Source organism: Somniosus microcephalus, chromosome 27 (genome assembly GCF_052327205.1).
Source record: "Somniosus microcephalus isolate GS21.2 chromosome 27, FLI_Smic_1.0, whole genome shotgun sequence".
Lineage (NCBI taxonomy): Eukaryota > Metazoa > Chordata > Chondrichthyes > Squaliformes > Somniosidae > Somniosus > Somniosus microcephalus.
This window is the reverse complement of record NC_141013.1, coordinates 22075424-22097770: the sequence shown is the minus strand read 5'-3', so window position 1 is coordinate 22097770 and position 22347 is coordinate 22075424. Positions and strand designations below refer to the sequence as shown.

General features: G+C 46.6%; 1 protein-coding gene across 3 annotated transcripts in view; it reads right to left on the bottom strand.

Annotated features, from left to right (window-relative positions):
- The window catches only part of atp8b4 (ATPase phospholipid transporting 8B4), a 286247-nt gene that overhangs the window by 38640 nt on the left and 225260 nt on the right, over positions 1–22347 (bottom strand). For all 3 annotated transcript variants that reach the window (XM_085968674.1, XM_085968673.1, XM_085968675.1), the window contains exons 17-21: positions 20440–20628; positions 20134–20249; positions 12606–12770; positions 11482–11593; positions 949–1054 (exon numbers count right to left, since the gene is read on the bottom strand). In XM_085968674.1, coding sequence (XP_085824800.1) covers positions 949–1054; positions 11482–11593; positions 12606–12770; positions 20134–20249; positions 20440–20628 — 688 coding nt within the window. The remainder of the gene's footprint in view (positions 1–948; positions 1055–11481; positions 11594–12605; positions 12771–20133; positions 20250–20439; positions 20629–22347) is intronic.

Genomic DNA, 22347 nt, shown 5'->3' with positions numbered 1-22347 from the left:
GTGGTAAACTACTATTGTCCACCCTCCTGCCGTCTAGGGTCAGCCAACAAAAGAAGTATCCATCATCAGGATCAGAGGCAGTTGGTATGTCTGCAAGTGCAAACCCCTTTACCTCATTTGTATCTGTTTAGGGTGGAAAGCTACTTCCGTACATAATTAATTTGTTACAAATTCTGCTGCAGACACCATCTCGAATTCAGTGGCATCAGTCGCTCCCATAAGTGGTCTGAGCCATTTTTTTTCTTTTTTTCTCTCACCTGGCAGCTGTTCACGATTCTGCCATTGCCATTTACACCTCATCTCGAGTCATCTTTTGTTTCTTAACGTTTCCCATTACCATCTCCTTTTGCCTTGCACCATCACCCCTTTTGTCTTTTAATCTCTCCTGCCTTCCATCCTATCACAGACCTTTCTGTTTGTTCTCTCCTCCCCTCTTCCCTTTCCCTGCCTTGCTTAAAAATCTGTTACATCTCTCATGTTTTCCAGTTCTGACGAAGGGTCATCGACCTGAAACGTTAACTCTGTTTCTTTTTCCACAGATGCTGCCTGACCTGCTGAGTATTTCCAGCATTTTCTGTTTTAATTTTACTTTTTATGGCAGTTGATTCACACTGCCTTGGAGATCAAAGTGTTTCCCAACACAATGGGTATGAGGTGTGTGAGATTACTCAGACAAGCTAAGGAAGCGCCTGTTCAGGTTCTGTGGGAAACAATTTCCATTTAGCATATGAACCATCTTTTGTCTAGATGCCTTTTGTTTCAAACTTGAGAGAATACATTTTACTTAGAAGAAACATTAAAAGTAACCCTTTTTGTGGAAAAATGGGAAAAAGAAATCCTGAAACCCGACAACTGTTCAAATATACCTTTAAATAATTTTTTAAAAATTGGCTACAAAAATAAATGTGAATGATTTCCGACATGCAAAAACATTCATGGGTTGTTTACCGGATTTGTTCACGCACTTCGAGAACCGTGCGGCCAGACACTACGAAAATCTCATTCATGTCATCCGTTAGCATGTTGCACGAGTAACCAATATTCACTGCCGTCTCTGAGAGGAAACAGGAACGTGAAATGTGAAGAATCAGACGGTCCGAGATCAATGCTGCCGCCTTATTTTCAACAATCTACAAGTCTTTTATGGTTTGCCATTGAAAATACAAGTACCATAGCCCAAGACACCACCAAGGTCGAAAAGACCAGGGATGGGCAATAAACGGTGGCCTTGCGAGCGACACTCACAGCCCAAGAATTTTTTTTTTTTTTTTTTTAAAGGGTAAAAATAAGAAGGTAAATTGGGGAGTAGAAAACTGGGGTTAGAGGGAGGAAAGAATGAAGGAGGCAAGTTGTTCCAAATTTTGGGAGTCCAGAGAAGGAATTAATTAGAGCAGACTAGGCCACGATTCTTGATTTTAACACAGTAAGGATGTCGGGCAAAGGAGAGCGTGCAGGACAGTGTATTTGGGGTGTAGAATCACATAGAAAATACAACATGGAAACAGGCCATTCGACCCAACCTCTCTGTGTTGGTGTTTATCCTCCACACGAACAGCAGTCCTAATTTTATCACAAAAGCAAAATACTGCGGATGCTGGAAATCGGAAATAAAAACAGAAACTGCTGGAAACACTCAGCAGGTCAGGCAGCATCCGTGGAGAGAGAAACAGAGTTAACGTTTCAGGTCGATGACCCTTCGGCCGTTCTGACGAAGGGTCATCGACCTGAAACGCTAACTCTGTTTCTCTCTCCACAGATGCTGCCTGACCTGAGTATTTCCAGCATTTTCTGTTTTCAGTCCTAATTTTATGCCTGTCCTCCTTCCGTATCCCTTTATCTCCTGCTCCATCAGCCTTCTATCCAACCCATATTGACATGATGTTCACGTCAATCCCAAACTTTCGTAGTGCATTCCACAGCCTCTCAACCCTCCGTGTATATAAAAAAGTTTCTCCTGTTCTTTGTATTTTCTCATACCAGGCAACATCCCAGTGAATCTGCACAACACCCCTTCTATTGCCTCAACATCTTTCCGCTAATGTGGAGCCCAAAACTGCAGGAATCCAAATTAAATATACTTCCAGCAAAAAGACTTGCATTTATGTTGCACCTCATCATGTCTGCAAAATGTCTCAAAGCACTTCACACAGGTTACTTTTCAAGTGCAGTCATTTTTATCTGGGCAAACACAGCAGTCAATTTGCACCCCGCAACATCCCACAAACAGCAGCAAGACAGGTGACCACTTAATCTGTCAGAATAATTGATGAATGGCCAGTTAATTAATAAATGATAAGCCAATCTACAATAACCATTGAATAGTATCCAAAGCAAATCAATTATCCATTGAGCTGCGTTATCTGGCTTGGACTTAAACCATTAGAGCTTCTTCATCCGTACATTTTCCACAAACAACACTGTACCTGTACAACACCCTACTCTCCCATAGAGGAAATAGGAAACCTGTGTTGAAGCCTTTTTTTTTTTTTAATTCATTCACGGGATGTGGGCATCTATTGCCCATCCCTAATTGCCATTGAGTGGCTTGCTAGGACATTCAGAGGGCAGTTAAGAGTCAACCACATTGCTGTGGGTCCGGAGTCACATATAGGCCAGACCGGGTAATGACGGCAGATTTCCTTCCCTGAAGGACATTAATGAACCAGATGGGTTTTTACGACAATCCAAAAGTTCCATGACACTAGGGCCTAGAAATTCAGTTGGTAGCGCCAGCCGCTAGCGCCTTAAGAGGGCGAAAAGTGGGGCGCAAAGCGGCTAGCGCGATCTGCGCCTCTCACGAACTTGAGTGGACATTTAGCGGCGGCGCAAAACCGCAACACCCGCTCAGCTGCACGCGCAGATCCTGACGTCATTTCATGCTGCAACTCCCTTGGTGCGCCCCGAACCGGAACTTCAGTGGCGCCCCCCTTCTTTCCGCCTGGCGCTCCCAGCGACTGGTTGAGTGGAACGGTTCCCAGTCGCTGTGGGGCTGGGGGGCGCTATTTAAAGGGGGCTCTTCCTGCCTTCTTAGTGGTAGCCATTTTGGACCACTCCTTCTGTGTGAGAGAGAGAGATTTGCAGAGAGACAAAGGGTGAGAGCTTTCTGCTTTGACTCAGCGCTCGCACAGGTACTTCCGGCTTCAGCCCAGAGCTTTGCAGTTGGATTGATTTCTCAGTGCCATAGCCTTGAGTGGCCACATATAATGGGGGCTGCAATGGGTGGAAACGTTGGGTTTCTCCATTGCATTGAGAGGGCTCAGAGACGCCAAGAGAGTGCGCTAATCATGGCCAGACGGAGGAGGGCCAACAGGCGTCAGCACAGGAGGCCTTACCCTCCCAGGGTATACCGCCTGCAGTTCTCCTACCTCAACATGTCTGAGGAGCAGTGCATTTGGAGGCTTCGATTAAGAAGGGAGGTGGTCACTGAGATCTGCCAGCTGCTTCAGAGAGATCTGCAGCCTCAGCTGAGGAGCAGGACGTCTCTGTCGGTGGCAGTGAAGGTGACAGTGGCTCTCAACTTCTATGCCACCGGCTCCTTCCAATCCACTACTGGGGACATTGCCAATGTCTCCCAGTTCGTGGTGCATTGCTGCATCCGCCAAGTCACGAATGCCCTCTTCAAAAGAAGACGTCAGTACATTTCCTACCCCATGACCCTGGACAAGCAGCAGGAGCACGCAATGGGATTGGCAAGAATAGCGGGCTTCCCCATGGTCCAGGGCGCCATTGACTGCACGCATGTGGCTTTGCGGGCGCCTCTAGAGAATGCAGAGGATTACCGCAACCGGAAGGGGTTCCATTCGTTGAACGTGCAGTTGGTGTGTGACCACAGGCAGCTGATACTAGCTGTCAATGCCCGCTTTCCAGGCAGCAGCCACGACGCCTTCATCCTGCGCCAGACTTCTGTGGCAGACCTTTTCGAAGCCCCGGCTCACCCAGGAGGCTGGCTTCTCGGGGACAAGGGCTATCCTTTGTGCACCTGGCTGATGACCCCGCTCCGTGCGCCCAGCACCCCTGCTGAAGAGCGATACAATGACAGCCATCAAGCGACCAGGAACATCACTGAGCACACAATCGGTGTGCTAAAGCAACGGTTCCGTTGTCTGGACCATTCCGGGGGAGCCCTTCAGTACTCGCCTGAGCGAGTCTCCCATTTCGTTGTAGTGTGCTGCATGCTGCACAACCTGGCTATCCTCAGGACTCAGCCACTGCCAGCAGACATTGGAGGACCACCAGAGGAGGAGGAGGAGGAGGAGCACCAAGACAGGAGGGAGGTACAAAGTGCAAGGGCCGTTCGTCAGCAGCTTATTGCAAGTCTGTTCTAGGCCCCCTCTCAGGGAATGGCTTGTGCCATTGAAAGAACATGAATGGACCCACTCCGCAAACCCTGAGCCGGTCAAGGCAACAAATAATTCAAAGTGCAAACATGCACAATCTGAATAAAGACAATTATTTATTTAACAAACTCTGTGCCCTTCCCGCATGACAAACAAATACAGGGAAACCCCCCAAAAAACAGTCAGACACATAACTGGCTCTCACAACCTGGAGACAATGAACAAAAGAGTTAAACAAAAATGACCATGATCCTCGGCCTTCACAAAAAAAAACACAGCATTTTGCCACACCTCCTACTTTTTGGCCTGCGAGGGTGATCTGCCTCGCTTGCGAGATTGGCCCCTTCCCACCCTGCAGCTCCTCCGCAATGGGACCCCAGTGGCTGCAGCAAGGCTGGGGGAAGGCTGCTGAGGGTCAGATAGTGAGTTGGCAGATGCCCTTGTGGGATGGCCTGGACCAGCTCTGGGCCTGGAGGCCCCGGCTGCTGACTGTTCCAACTCTGCTTGGGCGGCAGCAGTCTGTCCTACGGGTGGTGGCAGCTGCAGTGGAGGAGTGACAGTGTTGGCAGCAGGATGCTGCCAACCTGACAGAGCACAGGCACTCTCTGGTCGAACGAGACACTGGCACTCACACGGGGCAGCACTGAACCATGCGCAGCAATCTGCTGAAGCACAGACTGCTGGCCTGCTGCGGCACGGCGAGGGCCCCGGCAGATCCAGCGAGGGTGGCAGCAGTTAGTGCTTGTATGGCCCTGATCTGTGTCTGCATCAGACCAGCCAGTGGCTGCATGGCACAACTAAGCACTTGGCTGGAAGCCGCCTGTGCTGCACCAAAATCCTGCAGACTCCTTGCCTGTGCTGCCCCAGATTCCTGTACACTCCTTGCCAGTGGCTCTATGGAGTCAGGCATCCTTGCCACTGCAGTCATGAGCTCAGTGTGCCTGCGCTCCGCCTGGGCGCCCATTTTAGCAAGGAGCCGCACCTCCTCTGCGCTCACTGTAGCAGGACTGGAGGCCACACTCTCCCTCCGGGGAGAAGGCCGCCGAGCTTCCCTACCCTCCCCGCGTTGCTGCAGCCCGCTGGGCCCCGGAGCTTCACCCTCCTCGGACCCTTCCCCCCTGCTCCCCTCCAGGGAAGACGTGTCCCCATTGTGGCCATGGGCTGCCTCGGCTGAGGGTGGCACTGATGTTCCGGCTTCCTCTTCCTCCTCCTCGCCTTCCGATTCACTCACAGTGGCAGCTTGAGGGCCCGCCTCCTCACCTCGCGAATCAGCATCTGAAAGCAAGGAGGTACAAGAGTTGCTTTAGCGTGAGGACAGGGCAGCAGCGAGGGAGGCATGAGTGCTGCAATGCACTGCATTGGTTCGATAGTGGCAAAGGATGCTGGTGTGAGGCACAAGTGGAAAGAGAGAGGTCAAAAAGGTGATGACCTTACCATTGCTGTCCAGAACGGGGTCGGCAGCTCCAGTGGCGACGGGGCCAATCAGCCGGCCTGCCATAATCTGTTCCACTCGCTGCTCCAGATCGCTGAGGTCTTTAAGTTCAGGACGGCCTCCCCGGTCCGTTGCTGCTGCCTCCTATTCACACAGAAACCCCACAGTGCAGATAGAGGCCATTTCGGCCCATCGAGCCTGCACCGACACATATCCCACCCGATCCCCTTAACCCCTACACCAACACATATCCCACCCTATCCCTGTAACCCCACGTATTTAATCCCCCTAACACTAAGGGTCAATTTATCATAGCCAATCAACCTAACCCGCACATCTTTGTTGTGGGCCAGCTTGCCCTGCAAGAGAAAGGACGGGCTCTGAGTACAGTGTGAATCCCTGATCTTGGCTGCACTGCCTCCCATGGTCGAATAGCCCTTAGTGTCAAGCCCTGATCTTGGCTGCACTGCCTCCCATGGTCGAATAGCCCTTACAGTGTGTAAAGTGGTGAATAGGCATGTGATTTTCACGAGAGGCCCATAGGTGTTGGATGAGGGCTGGGCATTGGGGCTTTCAGGACCCTTTGGCCATAAAGTGAGGTGCACATGCAGGAATGAAGAGGATACTGGAAAGGGTACGCACCCTGACAACCCGAGTGAGGTCGCTGAACTTCTTCCTGCATTGCGTTGGGGTCCTAGGTACCATGCTGCTGGAGGTCACGCTGTGTGCCACCTCCCTCCAAGCTTTTCGATATTCGTTGGGCAGCGGCCTCCTGCCACTGTCCGGAAAGAGGATAGGTCACCTGCGCTCCACTGCGCCAACCAAAACCTTCAGGGCCCCCTCACTGAAGCGCTGCGCTCGCTCCCTGGCCCTCTCCATGGTCGTAGGCATAATGATGTCGCAGCAGGTCTGTCCAGGCTGATAATCAGGGCTCCAATGTGCAGGGCGTGGCTGCAAGCCAAATCGACCCTCCCCCTTTAAGAGGTGACCGGCGCCAGCGTGTCTGCCTGCAATCGCTAACTGGCCGCACCTGCGCTGCGCCCGCCCTCGGTAGTAGCGCCTCGCCTCTCCGGCTTAGCGCCTTAGGATAGTCGTGCAGTGCCTGCTTTAGCGCAGCAAGAACCTCTTGGGGCGAAGCAACTCAATTTCGCTGAACGTGGTGCTAAATTTAGTGCACGCTCGACTGTAGCGCCCCAAACGTGGTGATACTGAATTTCTAGGCCTAGATGTTTTAAATTCCAGATTTATTTAATTAATTGAATTTAAATTCCCCAGCTGCCGTGGTGGGATTTGAACTCATGTCTCTGGATTACTAGTCCAGTAACATTACCACTATTTTACTGTTCCCGACAAGTGACGGCAGAACATACACCAGAATGGAAAGGCCATTTTTATAGTATGAGATATTTATTAAGAACACACCTCTAAAATTGAATCTGAACATGAAGTTTCTTTAAAAAAAAACTTACTACCCAGTTGTGTTTGGAAGTGTATACAAATAACTTTGCACCTGACCAGCATATTTTCTCACCAATGCACATGCAACTTGCAGAACACAGGCAAGTAAATAGTAGAGAGTTACAGGGGAGCTGGATATATGGCTAGAAAGGTCATTTGTCAGTCTGTCTAGAATGAGTAAAATCACAAGGAAAACAACAGGAGAGGGTGTTGGGTGGTGCAGCTTATTCAGTGGTTAAAGTGGGCTTCAATGCACTAGTCTGGCGTTCCAACTCTCAAAGGATTTTACCTGACTCGGTTGCTGTTGTAGTTAGGAGTCTTGCCAATGTGACCTTTTGTTTTTTTCCCCCCCAATACTTGATTAAAAGTTTAAGTGCGCAATCGGAGCTTCCCCCAGTATTGCATGTGTGCTCTTTAGCATTGCCCCACTCTTGCCCATTCTTGAGTCCCACATACTGGTGCTGCTCCCAACCAGTCCCAGAAACCTGCCTGCTGGTGGCATGGTCGGTAACACTTGAATGCGCAGCGGATCAAATTGCTCATTATTTTGGGCACAAAACCGTCAAAATTACAATGATGGGAGACAAAAACCTGGTGCTAATTTTCTGCTTATTTGAGCAAAGTGGGTGAGGCTACAATGTTGTCGCAATGGCATCGGCCTGAACCCCGAGAGAAAGCCCCCAACTTTATTTTTCTTATTAGCAGAAAAAGACAATACGTTCCGTAACACAGAGGATCAAGGAGGATATGATCGGGTAGAGGTGGGGGCAGGGGGGGGACCTAGACAACCATCCCACCGCCACTCCCTCGCAGGGGCGGGCAGATGCCAGAATTTCCAGCTGCCACTGGCACGTGGGTGTTGGGGATGGCCTGCAAGAGGCAGTTGCTCTCAACTGACCCTCCTGCTGACCCGGCAGGCATGATCCTGGCGTATCAACCGCAACGGTGACCTGCAGATTTTCGGCCACACACGCTCGCACTAGCAGACCTCCCGGTGGCATTGCTCATGATGAGTCAGAGGTTGCAATGTAATGGCGGGAGGAGATTACATCTCAACTGGGAAAAAAACTCAGGGAAAAATACATTTCTAAGAGATCTCCTCAGAGTTGGTGTTGCACTTTTTTGAATCAGCTCCTGGAAAATAAAGAATGTTTTCCTTACCCAGTTCAGTTCAACAAACACTCTACCTCGGCATCGAACTTGCGGGTAGCAGCTATTTACCTTTTCACCTATTAAGGGTGTGCGTTCTTATGAAGAACTTCCAGAAATATATATATTAAGATTAAATTAATTTGCATCTTTTCTTTTTAACCAAATATTCATGCAGCAAATTCAGTGGTCCCAAAATGTTGCACTTAAATGTGGTTGCTTAAATAGGACGTTCGTTTAAAAGCTACCTCCAAAAGGAACAGTACAGCCCTTTTAGAACTTTCTACTGTGTGCAGGAACAATGATAGTTCGGGAGTACAAACAAATCAGTGCAAAGCAGCTGCTGTAACTATTTAGAATATATTAATGTATTACGAAATATCAAGACCGGTTCCTTCCTGACTTGCTGGGTTTCTCAGGTGTACCTGTGTTTAGCTCTTACTGTACATACCGACTATATTTGCAGGCCAGCTAGTACAGGAAACTTTTTTTTATCCGGCACGGACGGAACTGACGTGGTGCCGGTTCATCAAAAATTCCGGATAACCGAACGGTATAGTAAAAGATAGGGAGAGCTGACAGCTCCGTATAAAGCAACAAACCCTGTTGCTTAGCAACAACTGTAGAACAATGGCCTCAAGTTTCAAGCATCTCTGTAGCTTAGCAACAGCTGCAGCCACACCCTTGCACAGCACAGATGGAAGAAGGCAAATACAATATGAAGTAAAACCTACTCCTGAATTTTGCCAGCTAACCGAGATTTCCGGTTATTTAGGTGCCGGTAAATCGAAAGTTTCCTGTATATAGTAAACACCATTTCCTTTCAAAGCTACCTCAGAAAAAGTTGAAGAGCTCGTGTTTTACTTGCTTTTATGTTTTTACATTCAAATCACCTTAACTGCTTCCAAGAACACGTCTTTGTCTTGACTTTGGGGAGAGTGGTCTTGTTAGTTTTATTTTCCCACTCAGCACTCTGTTTTCACGCAGTGTTTGATCGAATAGGCCTCACTAAAAGCTAACTGAAACTTCCCAGTGAAGGTGAGCGAGTTTAAACGTCAGTCAATCCACAAACACTGGAGTTCCTGTCTCAATAATCTCATTTTATCAATGATTTTTTTCCCTTTCTCACTGATCAGCAAACTCCATAAAAAGCAGCGCAAGAGCGGCATTATTAAATTAATATTACATTGTTGGATGTCTCTTCGCTGGAAAAAGGGAGACACAACCAGTTCCTTGAAAAGCAGTATGGCATAAGGGCAAAGAAAGCTTAAAGAAAATATTTGTTTGGTTAGATCAGTTTCTGAGAGGTCATGGAAAGGGTAAATTTATTTTATAATGTTTCAAGGTTTTATTCTGAATCTAACTGTACTTAGCTTTTTCTAGAATTAGGTAATCAGCAATAGTGTCATTTTCCTGAGGGACAATCAATACATCAATTGTCAGGGGAAAGGTATTGCTTCTGTATGTAACATGTGATAAATCTAATGTGTCGAGCCTCTAGGTCACAAAAGCCATGTACTACCCTGAAAAGTGCATACAGTGAAAATCCAATCTCCCAGTTTGGTTAACACATATTAAGAAAGCTGTCACACTTCAATATGCGGTACCATGATCATAAATCCAATTTATTTCACACATAAACCATCTACATAAGGTAATGCTGTTTTACACGCTCACTACGAGATTACATTTGTGCTTCAACAATTGTTCATATTGGAAGATTACATCAAGTTCATGGCCCCATTAAAGCTTCAAGCTTAGAGTCCTCAGGGTGACATTACTCAATGTAACTCAATTGTAGTGGCCAAGCCTCACACATAGTGAGTTTTCTCCAATATTCCCAAGGACAGGCACACAGACAATGATGTGAGGCTTGTGCAACTGGGCATTCCCAAGATGCCAGCGTGCACTGGCAGTATAAGCAGATCAGAAAACGTTAGACTGATTTACCACGGCATCATTCCTCAACCAGAGTCCGGCTCATTCTGGTGTGGGCAAACTGCAGCATCAATGTGAGTAACTAGGTCATAAGGCACAGTGCATTACGGAGTAGTGTGTTACAATGGGGCCAGCTAAACTATGGCTCCAGCTCCAGGCCACCCGCTGCAGTCTCGGTGGAAACAACCAAGTTGGGAGCAGTATGGAATTGCTCACTTGACTCTGGGATTTTCACACCTCACTCATGATCGCAGTGGCACAAAAACCCTAGTACTCCAAATTCTTTGAGGAAATCTTTTTTTGATAAGCCAAGATCTTGGTCTGAGGCCTATGGTGCAGGACACCACTGGAGTTGAAGAGAGCAAACAAGAGTGCAAGATATGTCCATAAATCAAGATGAAGCATAAAGATAAACAATGACCATTGAAAAATGAGAAACAAAAGAAAGACTTGCATTTATATAGCGCCTTTCACGAAGTGGAGTCACTGTCATAATGTAGGAAATGCGGCAGCCAATTGCGCACAGCAAGCTCCCACAAACAGCAATGTGATAATGACCAGATAATCTGTTTTTATTACGTTGATTGAGGGAGAAATATTGGCCAGGACACCGGGGATAACTCCCCTACTCTTCTTCGAAATAGTGCCACGGGATCTTTTACGTCCACTTGAGAAAGCAGACGGGGCCTCGGTTTAACGTCTCATCCGAAAGGCGGCACCTCCGACAATGCGGCACTCCCACAGCACTGCACTGGGAGTGTCAGCCTAGCTTTATGTGCTCAAGTCCCTGGAGTGGGACTTGAACCCACAACCTTCTGACTCAGAGGCGAGTGTGCTGCCCACTGAGCTGCCAACTGAGTTTTAATAGAAAGCATAAACTGTGACAAAAATCAGTTTGTTACAATAGAGATGTTAGAAGAGCAAAATAGCTCAATATTGGTGAAATACAAAATACATTGCAATCCATTTAGGTGAATTGTATACTTCCCAGCCAAACACTGATTTATCGGGGCTATTGTGCGAAGGAAGCATCTGATTTTTCTCACATTTTACCAATTCTTTCAATCAGGGCAGTAGTTTTCAATATCACCGCAATAGACTTAGTTGTACAGAAAGCAGAAATTAAAATAATCTTTTGTAAAATGACGAGGTCACCATATACGATACCTTCCTTATCTCCGGTAAGTACCCAAATCTTAATATTGGCCAGGGTTAGGTTGGCAATTGTGTCAGAAACCCCTTCTTGTAATTTATCTTCCACTGCAGTGGCACCTAGTAACTAAACAGAGTTACGCACGCAATTAATGAAAAGTTACACATGAATATTGTTTTTGTATTAAACTTTTGCAGATAGAATACTGATAAATATTTTACAGACTTCATGATTAGATATTCTGCAGTTTCAAAGTTTTCCTATATGTTATTTTCCAAAATCAATTAATAGAGTGGTTCACACTTAGTAATTAATTATAAAGTAGCTTCAAACTATCCGCATTGTAAAATGCTGTATTGCTTTCTTAAGAAATATACCATACAATTGAAGGTCAGAGGGGCAAAATTGAGTCGTGCCCCCTGTGGGGTGCTAACTTCGCCAAAATGAGTCAGCACGCAAGAGAAGTGCCGGGCTCACGGAGCGCAGTCGGCACTCCGTCAGGGGGGGCGGGGGGGCTGCACAGGAGGGCGGGGACAGCAAAGGGGGCAGGTGCTGGCAGGCGGCCAGCAACAAAAATGGCCGCCCGGCACCTCCCCTTTAATTTGCGCCGCCCCAGCCGTAGGTAGGCCCCCTTGACCCTGTCGGACACAGCGTCCGGCGGTAAGTCAGGGGGCACTACCGAAGATCGTGAGCGGGGCGCTGCGCACGCCGATTACGTCATCGCCGGAGGCGCAGCATCGCGGGGCGCTAACTCTTACTGCCACCACTAACCTCCCGCTGAATTTCACGGGAGGCATTAGCAGCACCGCGCCCGGGTGCTGGTTGCTTTGCGCCCCGTTAGCGCCCTCTTAGGGCACTAATGGGAATCGCAAATCAACTGAATTTTTCCCCCTCAGGTGTTCTTAAAATGTACCCAAAGTCTCCCTTAAACTGTACTGAACAGAGTAATTGTGGAAAACAATCTGGTCAGTGTCAAAACAATGTGACGACTATTGTATCGTGACGTAACCACTGTATTGTGATATGAGACTGGTCACTTATACAAAATGTCTAGCTTAAATTTCCGACAATCATCATGCATAAATCAGGTATGGTGATTCGCTGGAATGTGACAAGTTAACCTTCTGCATGGTCATACCATCATGTCCTGTTCAATTTCTTCATACACTGCAGAAAGTTTTTCATCTCGATTATCAAGAGCCGTGCTGGCATGATGATGCATCTTTTGCCACTTATTAAAGTAAGCTTCGTCCAGATCTTTGTAGGCCAGCACTAATGTTCGCAGCCCTTCCCCGGCAAACTCCTGCGCAAAAAATCACATTAAGAATTAATTCGTCTTAAGAGCAGAATGAATTCCAGAAAATGATGATGCATTTTAATCTTTTATGGGGCAGCCTTTTAGACTGCTGCATTTTCAAGTGGCAAATCAACTGTGAATTCCAGGGAGGGGAGAGAAGGGAAGGGCAATGGGCTGAGAATCAGTGGGGTGGGTAAAGAGGGGGAGAGGGACGGGTGGAGAGAGGAGAGGGAAGCATTCATATTGTGCTCTTTTGAATTTTTCAGGAAAGTTTTCAAGTGTTTCACAGAATTAATTACAGGTACACTATCCCTTATCCGAAAGCCTTGGGACCAGCTGAGTTTCGGTTTTCGGAATTTTTCGGATTTCAGAAGGTATTATTATAAGACTGGGAAATTTGTATTTAATATAAATTTTAAAAGTTCAGGCTACCTCTTGCGACTGTTCCGTGTCTCATTCCCCTTCCTGCTTCTCTGGAAAGCCGGATATCGGCTGACTCCTACTAAGCTGGCCCGCAAATCAGGTCGGGGGTCGGAGAAAAGAATATCGGACGGGCTGCGGTTCAGGTCGGGGGGGGGGGGGGGGAGAAAAGAATATCGGACGGGCTGCGGTTTGGGTCCGGGGGGTGGGCTCGGGGTCGGGGGGTGTCCGGGGGGAGGGGGGGGGGAAGAAAAGAATATCGGACGGGCCGCGGTTCGGTTCAGGGGAGAAAAGAATATCGGACGGGCCGCTGCAGCTATCAGACGGGCCGCTGTATTGTTGGGTTCACTCTCCCGGTACCTCCTTCACACTGCCCGGCTCGGCCTGCAATCTCCTACCCAGGAGGGAACTCTGTGACCCTCTGCCCTGCACAGCCGTAAGTCGTGCGCCACTCTGGTCATGTCATGCGCACGACTTACGCTGAACAAAAAAACTTTCGGTTTTCGGAAGTTTGGATAAAGGATACTCTACCTGTACTTTGAAGTGCAGCGACTATCATTGCATCTAGCATAAACCTTGGTCGTAAGGAGTGACTTAGAGACACCAGTAATCACACAGCAATTGGGCTTTGTAACATTTAAGCATTACAAGGCAATTCAAGCTTCCTTTAATTAGTTTGTAAAATTTACTGTTGTATTGGATTCCAATTATTTTAGAGAGCGCAAATTATCTTCAGAATATAATGGAAATGACATTACATTCACCAGGTAATCTGAATTCAATCAATGTAAAGAGAATTTTAAGCTAATTGTGTTTGGGCAGTTTTATGCCAGTTCATGTGAATCATCTTTGGAATACTTTTACTCTATCGATAAATACATCTGCTCTAATAATGCAGGAAAGAAAAGATTATTTGGTGTCTAATACACAAATCATATTTTATCAAGCTGCTAGAACATATTGTAATCAAAATTATTAATGAAAAGTGAAAGCCGTTATTAACCATTGCATGTCAAGTTATTGCTCAGCAACGCCACATTACCATATTGGCCCAGATATGCCGATCCCTACGGGTGTGTATGGGCTGTGTACCCCACCCGTAGGGACATCGGAAATGCCGGTTTCAGGCAATCTGTCAAGAATCCTCTTGACTGATCCTCCGGCTGCCCTGGAGAAGGGCCTCTGCGGGCGGATAGTTTTGTTTTTTGGAGACCATCTGCTCGCAGAAAACCCTTACAATTCTTACATCTGGTAAAAGCAGGCATAAGGCCTGCTTTCACCAGAATAAGAGTTCAAAAAAGTTTAAAAAAAATAAAAAATAAAAATACTTTTTAAAAAAGTTTATTTTTAGCCCTGTAAAAAACTTTAATTTATTTTCTAAAAATTAAACTGTTTAAAATACTTAATTTATTATAATTTCAAGTAATTTTTAAAAAAAAATTTATTTAAAGTTTTGCTATGTTTTTGGGGTGATCTCCATTCATATATTTGACAGGTCTTCCTGTCAAGTGTATGAAGGGAGATTCCCTTCTTTGATTGGCTCCCCATGGCCCACGAGCTCCCAGGGACGCTGCGAACTACCTGCGCCCCCGGGATACGTGGACCCTGCGCACTTGGAGTTTGGAGAGGCCCAGGAGCGGAAGCGTGTGCGTTCCGGGAACCCTCAGGTAAGGGCGTAGATTTTTCCAGATCGCAGGCCTGCGATCGGAAAATACAGGCCATTGTCTTAAAGCAGTTAGGTTGCTTAGAGCGAACAGTAATTTCAAAGAGAGCACAACACATGTGTGTTAATATTAAACACATGGTAGCAAATCAAGTCTGCTACCAACTTACTATTTTAATGGGAGGGTCTACACACACACATAAAACTTAAGAAAGACTTGCATTTATATAGCGCCATTCACGACCACCGGACGTCTTAATGCACTTTACAGCCAATGAAGTACTTTTGAAGTGTAGCCACTGTTGTAATGTGGGAAACGCGGCAGCCAATTTGGCACAGCAAGCTCCCACAAACAGCAATGTGATAATGACCAGATAATCTGTTTATGTTGTCGTGGTTGAGGGATAAATATTGGCCAAGACACCGGGGCTAACTCCCCTGCTCTTCTTTGAAATAGTGCCATAGGATCTTTTATGTCCACCTGAGAGAGCAGACGGGGCATCAGTTTAACGTCTCATCCAAATAACGGCACCTCCGACAGTGCAGCATTCTCTCAGCACTGCACTAGGAGTGTCAGCCTAGCTTTTTGTGCTCAAATCCCTGGAGCGGGACTTGAACCCACAGCCTTCTGACTCAAAGTTTTAAAAAATTCCTTCTTGGGATGTGGGTGTCGCTGGCAAGGCCAGCATTTATTGCCCATCCCTAATTGCCCTCGAGAAGGTGGTGGTGAGTCACCTTCTTGAACCGCTGCAGTCCGTGTGGAGAAGGTAGTCCCACAGTGCTGTTAGGGATGGAGTTCCAGGATTTTGACCCAGTGACGATGAAGGAATGGTGATATATTTCCAAGTCAGGATGGTGTGTGACTTAGAGGGGAACTTGGAAATGATGGTGTTCCCATGCGCCTGCTGCCCTTGTCCTTCTAGGTGGTAGAGGTCGCAGGTTTGGGAGGTGCTGCCGAAGAAGCCTTTGCATGTTGCTGCAGTGCATCTTGTAGATGGTACACACTGCAGCCATGGGGTACGCCAGTGGTGGAGGGAGTGAATGTTTAAGGTGGTGGATGGGGTGCCAATCAAACGGACTGCTTTGTCCTGGATGGTGTCGAGCTTCTTGAGTGTTACCAATGATGACAAAAAGTGGAAAACTTTGTCAGCAATTCTCACTTAGCTACCAGTTTTTCTAGTAGTCCTCTCCATTTCCCCACTCGAGTATTGTTAACATGCAATTACCAAGAAAATATTTTGTAACTGAAGAGCACCTATTTAGCTTGTAGAGTAGAGGTGGGTTGGTAACATCACAGTCAATCTTTCCCAACAGTTATTGACTTGTCTTTTCTGCACTGAAGCAAACATACCATTGATATACCTACCGCCTGTCTATATCTGCCGACATTGATTCACTTCCTGCCAATTGTAGACAGCAATGTGATCAACAAAGGCATTAACAACCTGGTGCCTGTCATCAGAAATGATGCAGAAAAGTAGGGTTTTTGGTCAGACACATTTTCTTAATGACCCTTGTAGGTGTTCCAATAAGATAACAAACATCCACTTAAGATGGCTGAATGATGGCAACCTATGAGTATGTCATATGCCCAGTTACATCGCTCACCAAATATGCTGCTGCAGCCAACCTAATAACCCAAGACAATGCCTGATCAGAGGTTTCAGAAATATCGAAGGCAACTGCTCTGATTTCACGTTGGGCCTTGCGAAGATCACTTTGTTCCAGATTATAAGACTGTAAGTGACAAAGGCTGATCAAGTTGCTTTAAAGCCAAATAGCATGTTTTAACAGCTTCTCATTCACTGTGGTTTCCATGACCTCGGATATGATTGGAGGTAGAGATACTGGTTTGTATTAACTGACTTTGATCCCTCTTGCAGTGTGTGAAGACTGGCTTGTTCCTGGGCCTTGGCTAATGTTGCTAAGGTAGCCACCCTGATAAAACAATTAACGTAAAACCTTATTTATCATTAAATGATGTGCAAACAGGCCTCATAACACAGCCTTCCTCTCCTCACACACCAAATGATGTGAATATAAAAAAAAAAGAATGGAGTTCTCCTCTTCCAGGTTACTTATCAGGAACTCTGCCAGACAGTCTAGAATATGTACTTAACAGTCACTAAAACTGTTCAGATTAAAAACAAAGTTGCTTCATGAATGCCTAGGAAGAGCAGGATGATCAAAACATCAATTCCCACCACTCCACCCACAAAACATTATTTGGATTATTTCCACTGGTTGATGCCCAATGCTCCTGCTCCTATCTTCTATGTTTCTATGTAATTCTTAGCGCAATATATTCAAGGAGTTAGATATATTTATTAAGGCTAAAGGGATCAAGGGATATGGGGAGAAAGCAGGGACAGGGTACTGAATTTGGATGATCAGCCATGATCTCATTAAATGGCAGAGCAGGCTCGAGGGGCCAAAATGGCTTACTCCTGCTCCTATCTTCTATGTTTCTATGTAATTCTTAGCGCAAAATATTTTATTTCAGCGATGGCATGAAGATTAGTACTGCTATTTTAAAGCTCATCTCTAGGATAGAGCGTGAGAATGAAAACCAGGCTCTAAGAAACATAGGGGGAAAAATTCGGTATGTTAGCACCTGCAGAGGGCGATAATGGGGCGCAGTGCTGGGGCGAGACGAATCCAGCGCTGCACGGCAAATCCGGCCACCGCCCCCCCCCTCTGTTGCGCCGCCGGTACGAGGTACCGCACTTGACTTCAATGCCAGGCAGATTGCGATGTCAGTGAGCAGTCACTGGGCACCCGATCTGGAAAATTCACTGTCGCCACTTAGCTTTGCGCATCGACCAGACAGTGACAGGGAGAGCAGGCGCACAGCTGCAGGAAGCCGGCTCCAGCGACGTTATTTAAAGGCATCAGCATTAATCACTCGCAGCTGTCGGGGCAGGTTAGTTTCAATGGTTTCTTGTCAGTTTCACCCAGTGGAACAGTTTGTATGAGTAATTTCAAGCTTCTTTTTTTATTAGCAGTTTTCTGGCAAGTTCAAAATGGCTACATTTATTGCTCAAAGATTCAAACTGCTACACTTGGCAACATTAATGGGGGCTGTACTGGCATGTTACCTCGCCCTCCAGGATCTACGGTGGAGAGAGCATAGGCAGCGAGAAATACGGGAACATGTGTGCAGAGGGATGAGGAAGGACATCAGGGCTCTCACCAGGAGGCCTTACCCTCCGAGGGTATTCCGACAGCACTTCTCCTACCTTCAATTAAGCGAGGAGCAGTGTATTAGACGGCTCCGCATCACCAAGGTGGTGGTCAGAGAACTCTGCCACCTCCTCCACAGCAGGATGACTTAAACCCCAGATCCCTTTTGCTCACCACATGCCCATCATACCCTCCTTGTGTCATGCCATATCATAGCATCCTCCTGGGAGCAAAGGTGAAATGAGAGACCACAAAATATTGCAAACTCCATTATTAAATTTATGCATAAACATATCACATTCATTCCAATAACTAATGACCCTTGTGCCTGCCATAGTTGAATATCTGTGATTGTGTGCAAAGCGTGAGATGTGGGTGTGAGTGTTGGTAGGTAGAGATTGTTGGTGGGCGAGTGCTGGGGTGTGGTGCTTTGGGCAGTGTGTGAAGCTTGTGGTACAGATGGTATGTAGCATTTGTTGAAGCATTCAATTACCAGGACCACCCGACTGAGGTGGATCTGCCACGAGCACACCTGCTTCAGTCCTCTGGCTCCTTCGCCTTGAGGCAGCTGCACAGCCAGCAATGCTGAGATTGAGGTGCTGCAGCATCAATGAACCTCCCCTTGAAATACTAGGAAAAGCCTGTGGCAATGATGAGTCGCGATTAAACTGCACCCGATATTGGTCCACCCTTTGAGTGTAGCGCCACTGAGCTAGGCCTTTAAGACTTGATTTAGTGCTCTAATCATTTCTTTGAGCAGCGAGAATGAATTTTGCGTGCAGTCTAAAGCATTAGTGCCTGGTGCTAATTCTCAAACTTTTCTGAAAATACCACCCATTCCTGGGCTATAATGAATTTCTAGCCCTATAAAGTTTTAATAAGGGTCATTTCCTCCAAACTCACAGCAGTAATAAAAGTTATAACTGACGAAAGAAACAGCAATAAAGCCTTGGGACACCTGTGCTGCATTGTGATAAGTAAAACAATTCTAAGGAACAACACTAAGAATGCTAGTTGACGTAATTTGTCATTGCTCTGAGGCCTATTTGCCCTGGTTCCACTCAACAGTAACATTTACTCCTTTGTTGCCATAAGGTCCTGCAATTCAGAACAGCTGCGACTCAACCAAAGTAAAGATGGTCCACAAAGTCAAACACTCACCCAAACCAGCTGCTAAGCTACCGTGACAATATATTTACATCCTGTGAACATGTATTTCTTAAACAGGTAGGGGCCGAAATTCAACACAGTTGTACCCATTTTACAGGCATAAACGGGGAGCAAAGATAACCAATTTAGCAGGGCAGCGGCCTGTGCCAAATCTGCACGGGTGCTCAGCCACTGCTAAATTGGTCAGGGCCTTTTTAAAAAAAAAAGTGGTGGTCCTGGCAGCCGCCTGAACGGAGTGCAGGCCCGATTTTAATCTTGAAGTGAGGCTCCTGCGCCCATTTTGGACCCTGACTCCCAAATTTGTTTAGACAAGTCAGAGTTTGTGATGCGCAAGCTCCGGCTCGTATTTCCCGATCTTGAGCTGCCTAACCAGCGACCCTTAAAAAGGGACCGCTGGAAGCCCCCGACGAAAAGGCTACAAAGTATCTGTGTCGTGTGGAATCAAAAAGGAGCAGCAGTCATCCTCCGAGCTCCACAAAACAACTGCGGATCACTGCCGACTCGTCATAACCCCACACACTTGCCCTGCCAGACTTAACCTGTGGACCTCGGCACCATCCAAAATTTGTAAGGCCCCAACAGGCGAGCTGTGTCGGGGCGTCTGATTGATGCCCGCAGCTCGCATAAATGATGATGACGAGGCCCGAGGGCGAATTTAGCTTGGTCTCTGGGCCTCTCCATTCTGGTGCGCTGTCGCTGCCAGAATCGCGTTCGATTTGGGGTGCAAACAAATTTAGGCCCTCCCGTTCCTAAATCCCGTGCATCACACAGGAATTTCTACTTGGAATTATTAGTTTAAAAGAGTAGGATGTAAATGAATGCGGAATGCAAGAGCTTTAATATTACATTAGCTTTATTGCGACAATGTCTGATCAGGTCATGGTCATTAACAATAGCTAATAAAGACATATAAAGAACAGAAGAGGCACTTACACTGAGATGGTCTGAGGTCACAAACATCAATTCTTCATTAGATGGATGAAGTCTTTCAAACAAGATGGTATCAGCTCCCTTGGAGTAAAGTCTTATTTGTCCTTCAGGATTTCTAACTAAAACACAAGACAACTTAAAGTCACCGGTAAAGATATCAATGCTAAAAAAAAATAATCACAGGCAAACTTAAATTTCACTCAGATCACTTCTGCTGTTCTAAAAGATAAAAGCGAAAAGGAACAATAATCATTTGCGAAAAAACATGAATGTACAAGAGATTATAATTTGTCTGTGTACGCAACACACCTATTACGGACATCCTCTTTCGTATATTGTTAAAATCCAAAATGGCCAGCAGTTGGTACACGACGGGTTTACCCATCTCATTCACGGTGATGGTCTCTGGGGTACGGGAGCGAAAAACAAAACCAAAGTTCCGTGCAGCTGTGACCAACGCTCCTTCGTCAGGTGACTGGGCTTGGTACAGGAGTTCGCCTGCAAACAAAATCCAAGAGCTGGTTATTAATGCTTCACATTGGACTGTCGTTTTAAAAAACACAATGGTTTATTTAGACAGTCTACTGATAATTTGAAGTCATTGTTAACATTAAAAATGTGAATTATCCAATCACTTGAATTAAGCAAGTAAATAATACAAAATGAGAATTTAGTGCTAAAAATATTGCATCATCAGTTGGCAACTTTGAAGCAAGAAGAGTAGATTGGATGTTGTAGAATGAATAGATAGTTGAGGTCTAAAGATTGTGGATAATTGTTTATAGTCCTACTCCTACACTCATTATACCGCTCATCTTTACATCACCTTTTATAGTCTAATTCCTACAAAATTCTAGGTGGTAATATTATCGGATGAATGCTTTACACATTTGGATGACAATTCTTTGTCTCTCATTTTAGCAACGGCATTAACCCATTTAAAATGAAGGGGTTAAATTCTGCATTAAAACAGCAGACAGACAAATGCCTTATGAATACATATGAGGTTTATGTAAAGGAGAGTAATATGATTATTATAGCAGAGTAAGCAATTACCCTCAAGTTTTAGTCTAATATTGTAAACTGTAATCATATTGGTGATAATGAAGTGGCTCAAAGTTAAACCAAGTGCAAACTAAATGGAGCAAATACTTTATTTTATTTTCATTCCCCCCACCTTGCAGGACTAGTTTCACTACATACCGAATAAAAGGAGGACTGTCCTGACTGAGCCCCTCTCTGTGGCCATTTGTAATATACCATGGGCTGTATTTTCCAATCCCTATGGGTGTGTACTGTAGTGTATGTAACTTTAAGAGAGAACTACTTTTACAACTCCTGTATACTGTAGTACCGGCAGTGACCACACCTGTATCTAAGCCTTGAGCATGCCTCTGTACTGTCAGTCTTGAGACTACCCTACTCCAGTAAACACCTGTTGATTGTTAAGTTACAGCCTCCGTGTAGTTATTGGAAAACATCATACTTTAAGAATCACGGATCCAACAGTGGCGACGAGGTCGATTCGAATCTGCCTGCAACTCTGCATTTCCCTTCAAGGATTCGCTCCGGGAGGACGGTGGAAGAAAGTCGAGGCCAGAAGCACGGGCGTCGACCACGAGCAACCGCCCAGTCATCCGGGAGAGAGTGAACATCGCAGGGGAGGCTGTTGAGAGCCGGGCTTGGTTCCCCAGCCACGACGATCCAGCAACAGACTGGCAACAGGTACAGCGCAGACCCTTCCCGGACAGCGGCGGCTGGAGCCGACGGACGGCATAGAAAAAGCCGAGCAGCATCGCCGGGGTAAGAGAGAGGGTGAAGCGCACAGGGCGCGGCCGGGGGTTGAAAACCGAGCGGCGTCGAGTAAAAAACAAACAGAGAGAGAGAGAGAGAGAGGGTAAAGCAGCAGCCGGGTTCAGGACCGAGCGACGGCAACGGGAAAGGTGCACAGGAGAATGCGCAGAGCACAGCCAGGGCTCAAGGGCTGAACCGCGTCCGCGGGGCGAAGAAAGGAGAGCGCGGGAGACGCCATTGAGCCGCGGAGAAGGGAGAGCGCGGGAGACGCCATTTTTAGAAGCCGCAGCGGAGAAGAAGGGCGAGCGCGGGAAGAAAGGAAAGCGCGGGAGACGCCATTTTGTGCCAGCGGAGAAGAAGGGAGAGCGCGGGAGATGCCATTTTAGACAGTTAAATCACACCCAGGGATGTCGAAGAGTGGCA